Source organism: Natrix helvetica (genome assembly GCF_964273705.1).
Source record: "Natrix helvetica genome assembly, chromosome: 8".
NCBI classification, from domain to species: domain Eukaryota; kingdom Metazoa; phylum Chordata; class Lepidosauria; order Squamata; family Natricidae; genus Natrix; species Natrix helvetica.
The window spans coordinates 11,319,570-11,330,208 of NC_138559.1; the positions used below are offsets into that span (position 1 = coordinate 11,319,570).

Consider the following 10,639-nt stretch of genomic DNA (forward strand, 5'->3'; position numbering starts at 1 on the left):
TATTATAGTTGGGTTTAAATATTTATATCTTTTCAGCTCAGGTTAGCAAACAAGGGATATCCCTTTAATCCATTTATTCTAACCTCTCAAGATAGATCTGTGAGAGATCTTGACTCAAACTCCTCCCACACGTTTGGTGGATCAATAGAATACTGTCTTTCCTTGTTTCTGGTTCATCCCTTATGGGAAGCCATCAATGGAGCCATGTGGTCCATATCTCAACCACTACCTTATTTGATATGGAATATATTATAAATATTTCAGGCAACCCTTTTGGAATGAGTCAAGAAATGCTTACAACTGAAAAGTGTATATGCAGCTCTGTATCTTTATTGATCAGCTTGATTGCACAGATTTCATTGTTTTTCCCATTCATGGTTTCCAGAACAAGTCCAACCTGAGACGTATTTTCCCCCACCCTACTAATAAATTCCATATCTCTTAATAATTTATTTTCCCCCTCAGACATTAAGGTTTGAAATCAGCCCAATTGCACATTGATGTGGGGCTCATAAGAATATACCATGCATGATTTGGCGGTAAGCCAGCCTGACACTCTGCAAGCATTCAGGTTACTTTGCATCAAAACAGGAAAAAAGAAAAAGGATGGATAAATAATTAAATCATTTAAACACAAGAACATATTTGGAATTTAAATACATGGAGTAGCAATTCTAGCTCGCTATCTGGGAAACCAGCACACAAGTTGAGTCAGATCAATCCTTTTGCTGCTTTGGAGTTTCTTCTCCACTAGATTTTTCTTGTTCATCTTCCTCTTCCTTTTTATCTCCCTCGTCTGCTTCCTCTTCCTCTTCTCCTTCCTCTCCTTCACCTTCTCCACCTTCTTCCTCACCCTCTTCGGTTTCTTCTTTAGCTTCTAAATAAAAAGAGAGATAAAACACAAAATTTGAGATGTAAGATGACAGCATGTGACCTGGTTGCCATTATAGAATAACTGGAGAATAACCAGGAGCAAACCCATTGAAAATATATGCAATATAATATCATTAAAAAGGTTTATGAATCTCTTAAAAATCAACATGCTCAAGCCAATTTTGTTCATAAACTAAGTTAAAACTGGGCCGTAATACACAGAATTCTTTCTAGCTTCTAAACTGTACAGATCACATGGGAAAGGATTTGTCCTGGTGAGATGAATAGAATAGAATAGTTGGAAGGGACCCTGAAGGTCTTCTAGTCCAACCCTCTTCTTAGGCAGGAACCCTACACCACTAACCCTGCAATAGGCTAGATACTGTTTAAGAACCTTTGAATCCAAAGTTAGAAATGTTGGCTATCAGTTGATATTTGTACTTGGAAAAGGCAAGATATCAACAAATAAAACTTTGTTGATCTGCAGTAGAATTCTTCAAAAAAAAAATGACTAATCCAATGCTTGCTTTCATTGATCGAAGCAATGGTAGCACATGATAGAAAAATATCTATTCCGCAAAGGATGCTGGTCTTTATTTAGGGTACAAAACCCCTTTTATCCTCATAGTTTCAATAATTGATAGTAGTGTCATTTCTTGTTAATTCTAGTCAAATGAGCCGAACTATGCATGCCAATCAATAGCAATCTCCGCCATAAATCTTGACGGGCATTTTGAAGAGAAAAATAAAACTATCAGTTACAATACCCCATTTAAACAGTGGCGTAGTGTGGGGGGTGCAGGGGGGGCCGGCCGCACCGGGCGCAACATCTGGGGGGGGCGCCCTGACTCGCCCCGTGCCGCCCTTTGCCGGACTGTGGCCGCCTCTTTCCGCGCCCAGCTCGGCCCGCGAACTAAGCTCCCCGGCCCCGGCCCGCCCAGGCCCCTCCTGCGCACCGCCTACCTCCCAGCAGAGCCGCCAAGACCGGCCGTGCCGCCCCCGCGGGAGCCGGAGAGCGGCGCTGCGCTCCGTCTGCCCGCCGCTGCAACGCCACCACGTCCTCCCGCTCCGCCTGGAGCGCCCCGGGGAGCCGGCGCCTTCCCGAAGCCCCTGGTGCGCCTCCCACCCCCGCAGCACCTGCTTCCCTTCAGTCAAGCCTTTTCCCGCTGCCCTGTCGAGCTCCTCCTCGGGAGGAAGGCAGCTGGCCAGCATGGAGAGCCTCACTTGACTGATGCCAACCCAGGGGCAGCTGCAGTCGGGCCGCCCTCGGGTTAGGGGGCGCAAATTACTTGCCCCGGGTGCTGACAACCCACACTACGCCACTGCATTTAAAGATTTTCAAATCATTTGGCATTGTTGCTCGATTATCTCATCTTCTATTTTAAATCAATGGATGAGAGATTTATCAAATAAAAATACGAAAGAAAAAAAAAAAAGATGATGGCCGTAAGAAATTTATTACTGAATTCAGAGGTAGACTACAACCTTAAAGATGATGCCAAACCTTGAATTCAAGCTTCATCCATTCCATCCCAAAGTTTGGGAAAAGTTTTGATCCCACTATATGTGTAGTTAGAATAGATATGGTAAAATAAATGAGTAAAATTCCCTAGCAGTATGCACTCTTGATTTCAAGTATTTACTTTAAGTAGGGTGTGTGAATGTAACCCAATGAATTTCAGAATATGTTTTCTTTCTGCCCAAAAGTACCTTCTTCCTCCTCCTCTTCCTCTCCTTCTGACGGGGGAGTTTCTTTGGCCTCCTCCATTTTAGTTGCCTCAATCGTCTCCTCGACATCTATCTGTTCTTCTTGCACATGGCTTGAATAATAGGCAGGGAAGGAACGAGTTGACATTAAGTAGGAGCTGCTCTGTAAACCACTGTAGGCCGATCTTCCAAAGGTTGGAGCACTCTGCGTGTAGCCACTGCTTATGTTTCCCACACTTGTGAAACTGAGCCGAGTCTCTTCACCTTCCAGCAGTTTTCTAGAAGACAAAAGGCACACTTCTTCACTGCCATTGTTATTTCATTCCTTCGTTCATCAGTCATTCATTTTCTAGAGCCACCCAACTCAACCAAATAACTGGCTTACAATTCTAAAATAACTTAAAAGATGGTAAAACAATAAAAGCATCCACTGCATAAATAAGAATAAAGAGCAGCCGTGATAATTAATTAACTAACAGTAAAGCAAAGTAACAGGGCCCTTCACTTCTTTGAAACTTATTTACCAATAATTTAAAAGTATATCTTAAGATTTCAGCTCAAAATATGAATAGTTTCTCGGCCTCAGATAGTCTTTTATTCCTCTTTCCCAGACACATGGAAGAATCTGATTCTGGGAATGAAATGGGACATTTTCAATTCAGTGTAGTGTAGATTGACATTCTGTTTGTGTCTCTTGAAGGGTTAGGCAGCCTCTTCTCCAATTATCTGAGCCCGAAAAAAGATCAAAGGCATCAAATCTATGCATCAACCGGGTACAAAGAGAAATGCTGGCAGTTATATCTTCCTGGTTTCATGCATAGTTAGCCTGAATGAACTCTGATGGGGGCATTAGTCAAATAAGAAACTTGTTGGGAATTTCTGTAATACTATAATCTTAAATTTTCCTTGGCGAGAGTAGGAGTCTATTTGCAATATACTATATTTCTGTCATACAGGTACGAGCCCATTTAAGGACGTACCTAGTGGCATTGAGAATGGCCAAACGTCAATATTGTGCCGCTCTCATTGCATCCGCAGAGAACCGCCCTGCCGCTCTGTTTCGGGTGTCCCGCTCCCTTCTGTTTCAGAGGCCGCGGGAGGCCCCTCTACAGGGTAGGGCAGAGGAGTTTGGGAAATATCTGCAGGATAAAGTCGCTCAAATCCGGAAGGATTGGGTCTCCTTCAGTGGCCCAGTCGAGACGCCAGTGGCGAGTCTTGAGAAACCTTTTTGGGAGGAGTTTGACTTGGTTGTCATCGAGGATTTGGACAGATTGCGTGGACAACTGCGACCTACCACATGTTTGCTGGACCCGTGTCCCTCCTGGCTTGTACTGGCTTCCTGGGAGGTTACACGCGACTGGCTCCTGGGCCTAGTGAATGCTTCGTTGGGTGAGGGGTCTCTCCCGGCCGCCTTGAAAGAGGCGGTGGTGAGACCCTTGCTCAAGAAGCCTTCCCTGGACCCTACGGAGCTGGCCAATTATCGTCCTGTCTCCAACCTTCCCTTTTTGGCGAAGGTTGTAGAGAGTGTGGTGGCTTCTCAGTTTCCACGACATCTGGAGGAGAATGATTATCTAGACCCGCGCCAGTCCGGCTTTCGCCCTGGGCACAGCACAGAGACGGCCTTGGTCGCGTTGGTAGATGATCTCTGGAGGGCCAGAGATAGGGGTTGTTCCTCTATCCTGGTCCTATTAGACCTCTCGGCGGCTTTTGATACCATCGACCATGGTATCCTGTTGCACCGACTGGAGGGGTTGGGGGCCCGGGGCACCGTTTTGCGGTGGTTCGGCTCCTACCTCTCCGGCTGGACGCAACGTGTGTTGGCAGGGGAGCAGAGGTCGACCCTAAGCCCCCTTACTTGTGGGGTGCCACAGGGGTCGGTCCTCTCGCCACTCCTGTTCAACACATACATGAAGCCGCTGGGTGAGATCATCGGTGGTTTCGGGGTGGGATATCATCTGTACGCTGATGATACTCAGCTGTACATCTCCACCCCGAACCACCCCAACGAGGCCGTCGAAGTGATGTCCCGGTGTGTGGAAGCCGTACGGGTCTGGATGGATGACAACCGACTCAGGCTCAACCCTTCCAAGACGGAGTGGCTGTGGGTTCCGGCTCCCCGGTTCAACCAGATAATTCCATCTCTGGCCATTGGGGGCATTCAACTCGCCCCCGTGGAGCGGGCGCGCAATTTGGGCGTCCTCCTGGATGCCAGGCTGTCCATGGATGAACATGTGACAGCCGTGGCCAGGGGGGCGTTCCACCAGGTTCGCCTGGTGCGCCAATTGCGCCCCCTATTGGACCGGGACGCCTTACGCACAGTCACCCATGCGCTGGTGACGTCTCGCCTGGACTACTGTAACGCTCTCTACATGGGGCTTCCCTTGAAATGCACTCGGAGACTGCAGTTGGTCCAGAATGCGGCCGCGCGGGTGATTACGGGGAGTACTAAGTACTCCCATGTGACACCTCTCCTGCGCGAGCTGCACTGGCTTCCTGTGGTCTATCGAGTGCGTTTCAAGGTCTTGATTACGATCTTTAAAGTGCTCCATGGCTCAGGACCTAGTTACCTGCGGGATCATATTCTGCCCCATACATCCCTACGACCCATCCGCTCGCACAGAGAGGGACTTCTCCAGGTGCCGTCCACCAGACAGTGCCATGGGGCGGCGCCTAGGAGCAGAGCCTTCTCTGTGGCGGGCCCAGCCCTGTGGAATGACCTCCCCCCAGATATTAGGACCACTACTGACCTCCGCTCCTTCCGTGTCAAGCTCAAGACCCACCTTTTCCAAATAGCTGGCCTGGCTCAACCATAACTTCGTAACGCCCCTGATGGGTTTTTTAATTTAGTAATTTTATTTAAGGGGATTTTAAATTGTGTTTTTAATTGTCTTTCACTTATAAGTCAACTCTCCTCCATGCACATACGTATATGTCTCTGTTCTTTTTGTATATATGTTTGTCTTATGTGTATTTTTATCCGTTTTGATTGTACGCCGCCCCGAGTCCTTCGGGAGAGGGTTGCGGCTAATCAAATATAAATATAAAAAAAAAAAATACTATATTGCATAATATCTCAGCATTCATCTGATAGTATGAAACCAAGGCAAACTGCCTCTCACAACTTCCATGCCTATAGCCTGAAACTGCTATATATGTTCACTCTTGAGCATTGATGTCATGTTCCATATAGTGCATAGTCCAATGCACTGCTACACAGCTTGTCATCAAACTATAAGCATATCAAAAGTTTTCTCTGAATGGGACTTATAAATTATTTTCAAACTATTGGGGAAGAAAAAGACTGGGAAACAAAACTTACACTCCCAGTACATACTGGCTTAACTAGGATAATTAAAGGTCAACTAAAGGCATCTTAAGAACTCAAGAAATGGATGAATTCAGAAGCAAGTTAATGAAGCCAATAGGAAAGACTTGTTTTCCCAAAGTGAAATGAAATGAATTTGTGCTTCGCAGCTCATTTCCTTCTTTAGGAGTTACCTATATGCTGCAATTTCGATATCCAGAGCCATTTTCACGTTCAGGAGATCCTGGTATTCTTTCAGATACCGAGCCATTTCACTCTTTGTGGTTCTCAGTTCATTTTCTAATTTATTAACTGTATCCTGTTGGGGGGGAAATCAATAGTTAAGTGTATATTCTCACTTAGATCTGCAAAGCTCAAATATTTTTTACTGGTTTTTGCCATGATAAGGAACAGTTTAGTTCCACTTCAGCAGAAGGGTTCATCTGGAATATCCAAACCTCACATTCCTGTATTACTGATTTTGTTCCTAGATTGCATATATTTAAAGCAAAATAAAATACCTTTTATGCTGTTTAAGCTCCCTAAGGGCTCTGACCCTTAGACCAAAATATACATCTCAAAATCCATAGATTTTGGTTCATTATATTTAATTTAGAAATGGTAAATAATTTAGATAGTAGGCAAACTAGGAGAGCTGCAATTTATTCATATACAAAACATATGCCCAAATTAAGCTATACTCAGAGTAATTTTCCCAAATTCAATGAGACAGGTTAATCTTCCTTAACTTAAGCACCGATAAATGTAATGGATCAATTTTAAGCCACAATCCAATCCATAGTTATAAATCATCATTTTCTTTAACAGGGCTGTTAAAATACCTGAGTTAAGAATCGAACTAACCTTCAATTCAAACTCGTAAATTATTTAAGATGACAGGCAGAGGTAATGCCAGACATGTCCACTTAGAAGTGCCATTTATCAAATCGATTGGAATTTTTCACATCAGTAGTTATAATACTGAAGGGTTATAATAAATTTATCTATAACCAGACCATCTCAAGATAAGGTACTTCTACTTAATAATTGCATCTATACAATAGAAAATAAGATATGAGGCCTAATGGTAATACTTAGAAAATATGCTGATTTTGATTAATGTTAATTTTGGTTTGATGTTTGAACCTTAGCAAGTTGTACAAACTGGCTATTAAAAGTTCAGCATATGTGAGTACTGCTAAACATACCGCTACATCATATTCTAATTTGAGCTGTTAGTAAATTAACATTAATCAGAATTAATTGGAAAAATGTTTCAGTTGAAGTGGGTTTTATAACTGAGCTTAATCTGCATAGATTAAAAGGCACAAACTGTCAATATTTTATATAGTTGTCATTGGTAAATAACTATTCCAGAGCATAGCTTTGTTGAGCTACTGCATATATGGCTGTCATGGCTAATAACAAGTAGCCATCCATTTCAGCACCTTGAATGCTGGACAGCTCCTATGTTAATTTGGGTGTGGCAGAGGTGGGCAGAGACTTCTGGAGCATGTTGGTGCATTGCACCATTGCCTGCCTGGAAATTGCTGCAGTTGTTGTCTGTTGCGTTCAAAGGTCACAAAACAGCTTTTGCAGGATGTGACACAGCTATTGGAACCACCAACCAAGTTTGACCTCATATGCATAACTTTAAAGCAACTAAATAGCTTTACTACGATCAACCCTTCTACATATTATCTCTGGTTTTACTAACTCTCAGTTGGGAGTCATTTAGCAGGAGGTTTTAGAGGGATTTTAACTATAGTGAATATTGCCACCTAATTGGGTGTGCGTGGTTAGAAACTCCTTTTTTTTCTTTTCTGCCCAGTAGATTATAAGGAGTCCAGCTACATTCCACCTCTGCACTAAACAGTTTCTAAAAACGTAGCACCGCAGTAAAGCACAGAAATGGTTTTGGAAAATCCGCTCTCTATTAAATTCTTCGGCACAAAGACCATCATTTTCAAGAACTGAAAGCTGAAAATATTTCAAACCAAGCCACTACAAATCTTCTCTCCTTAACCCTCTCCCCCATCACCACCACTTTAAGATTAGACATGGGCACTTCACTCAACTTTAACTAGCTTGTGATCTGTGACAGGATTCAGAAGGGAGTCCTATTAGCCAGCAAGGGAGGTTTCTTTTTCTTTTTTTTTCTTTTTTTTTTGCTCTCTCGCGCTCTCTTTTTTTTTTTGCATCCACCCTGACAATGTTACCTAGTTTCCGCAAGGGAAAAAAAATAATCAAGAGAGCACCGAGAATCTCATAGCATCCCCCCATCCTCAGAAGAGGCTTAAGGAAGAAGACAAGCGCTTCCATTTGGACAGTTCCCTGGAGTTACCGCTAAAATTCCCTGCGCCACGATTCCATCCTTTCCCCCTTGTGTCAGAAAAGGAAAAAAAAAGAATGGAAAGCTGCAATGGGACGATTACCATTCCTTATTCCTTGGGGTAGGGGAGTGGGGGGGGGGGGGTTGGAATCTCAGCGCAAGAAGGTGCCTGCACAACCGAAGCCACACCGAAGGGTACATCGGATCAAAGCAAGCCTTGCACCTCCCCCAAGCTTTCTCTTTTGCTGCATCCGTTACACACGGAAGCGGACCGAGAGCTGCGCGTTCTGTCGCGGGAGCGAAACAAAGCGCAGCTGTCAATCCCGTTTTCGGTTGCAGGGGTTCCCCAAATTTTCATGGGGGGGAATCTGAAAACAACGGTGGAGAAAGGTGGATGGGAAGTTCACGAATCCCCTCCGTCGGCTTTTGGAGAGCAACCGAGCGGCTCCAAGCGCAGCGGGAAGGGCTGCGTCAGTCGCGGAGACGCGGCTGCTCTCGGCCAACAGCTCCCCCCACCCCTCACCCGGTGGCCGCGAAGAGAGAGACAACAGCAGCAGCAGCCCCATCCATCCCCGAGCGCCCCCCCCCTCCACCCGCCCCACCTGTAGGGAAGAGAGATCGGCGTTCTGCTTCTCCTCCAGCTCCTGCAGCTGCTTCTCGAGGGCTTCGTTCATGCCGCGGGTGGCCTCGATCTCCAGGGTCTTGGCCTTCAGGAGGCGGCGGCTCTCGGAGACCTCGTCCTTGGCGGCGCGGACGGCGTCGGTGTTCTTGGCGGCGCTCTCGGTGAGGACGGTGAAGCGGCTGCGGAACCACTCCTCGGCGTTCTGCATGTTGCGCGCCGCCAGCTTCTCGTACTGGGAGCGGATGTCGCGCAGGGCGGAGGAGAGGTCGGGCTTGGCCGAGACGTCCATCTCGACGGAGAGGTGAGCGTACTGGATCTGGGCCTGCAGCTCGGCCAGCTCCTCCTCGTGCACCTTCTTGAGGAAAGCCAGCTCGTCCAGCAGGCTGTCGATGCGCTTCTCCAGCTCGGCGCGGGCCAGAGCCGCCTCGTCGGCGCTTTTGCGCACCTCCAGCAGGCGGCCCTCGGCATCCTCGCGGCTGAGCACCTCTTCCTCGTAGCGCGCCTGCAGGGCCCGCAGCGTCTCCTCCAGGCTCTCGCGCTCGCCTTGCAGCGCCTGCTTCTCGTGGTTGGCCTCCTCGGTGGCCAGGCGCAGCTCGCGGATCTCCTGCTCGTAGAGGGAGCGGAAGCGGGAGGGCTCGCTGTGCTTCTGCCTCAGCACCATCAACTCCGCCTCCAGCACCTTGTTCTGCTGCTCCAGCTCGTGCACGCGCTCGATGAAGCAGGCGAAGCGGTCGTTGAGGTCCTGCAGCTGGGCTTTCTCCTGGCTGCGGATGGCTTTCAGGTCGTTGCTGATGGCCGCCACTTGAGTCAGATCCATGCTTTCCACCGAGGGCGGCAGCAGCAAGGACGAGGAAGAAGAGGTGTAGCTGCGCCGGACCGAGACGGAGGAGACGGGCGCCGAGAGGCTGGAGTAAGTCGAGCGAGCCACTCCATAGCCGCCGCCGCCTCCGCCGCCGCTGCTCCGGAGGCTGGAGACATGCACTCGCGGGGCGCTCTCCACGAAACGCCGCTTGTAGGAGGGGAAGTACGTCTCGTAGCCGTAGGTACTCATGGCAGCGGCTCGGCTGTTCCTGATGGGCGGGGAAGGGGAGGAGGGAGGAAGCGAAGCTGCCACCTGGCCGAGGGAGACCGCTCTGCGGCTGGGCACTGCCGCCCGCCCCTATTTATACCACCCAGGAGCCTCTGACGCAGCCGAGACGCCCCCCCCCATCCCCCCATCCCTCCCCATCCCTCAGGCCAAGCGCCGAGAAGGCAACGGCGCTGCGCAAACGAGGAGGAGCCATTGGCCAGGCCGGTGGCTCCTTCGCTGATCCTGGAAGATCCTCTCCTTCCCTCCCCCACCCTACCCCCGCTCCACTAGATCAAGCAGCTCCACCCATTCCTCGATCAGCCTCGCTCTTCTTTAGAGGGCGAAAGATGCACTTCCAGTCCGCGGCAATCCGGGGTGGCCGCTCTGGGCAACCCTTACAGCCAGCTGTGCCAGGCAGCTGCCCTTTTTTTCCAGGAAAATTCGTTCCCTGCCTGCCCTTTCTCCATCCCTCTTTCTCACCCCTCTGCTCAACGGTTGGTAAGCTCAATCGTTGATACAGGTGTAGCGGTTGTTAGTTGCAAAGTTGTGTTCGACCCACCATGACCCTATGGACAACATTCCTTCAGGCCTTCTTGTCCTCTACCATCCTCTGGAATCCATTTAAGCTCATGCCTACTGCTTCGGTGACTCCATCCAGCCACCTCATTCTCTGTCGTCCCTTTCTTCTTTTGCCTTCAACCGTTCCCAGTGTGAGGCTCTTCTCCAGGGAGT

At 48.0% G+C, this 10,639-nt stretch overlaps 1 protein-coding gene across 1 annotated transcript; it reads right to left on the reverse strand.

Annotated features, from left to right (window-relative positions):
• Positions 1-305: 305 nt before the first annotated feature.
• NEFL (neurofilament light chain) lies at positions 306-9,961 on the reverse strand. Its single transcript, XM_081960784.1, has 4 exons — positions 8,819-9,961; positions 6,079-6,203; positions 2,584-2,858; positions 306-877 (listed from the first exon to the last, which is right to left on the reverse strand). Exons 1-4 carry the CDS (start codon positions 9,887-9,889, stop codon positions 717-719), a joined length of 1,632 nt encoding a protein of 543 aa, XP_081816910.1. The 5' UTR covers positions 9,890-9,961; the 3' UTR covers positions 306-716.
• Between the last annotated feature and the right edge of the window lie 678 nt (positions 9,962-10,639).

Excerpts from the sequence above, each read along its gene's own strand:
- NEFL (XM_081960784.1), bottom strand. The coding sequence starts at position 9,889 with ATGAGTACCTACGGCTACGAGACGTACTTCCCCTCCTACAAGCGGCGT. Across the intron at positions 6,204-8,818 it reads CCGATCTCTCTTCCCTACAG|GATACAGTTAATAAATTAGA; the intron begins GTGGGGCGGGTG and ends CCCCCCCAACAG. Across the intron at positions 878-2,583 it reads GGAAGAGGAGGAGGAAGAAG|AAGCTAAAGAAGAAACCGAA; the intron begins GTACTTTTGGGC and ends CTTTTTATTTAG.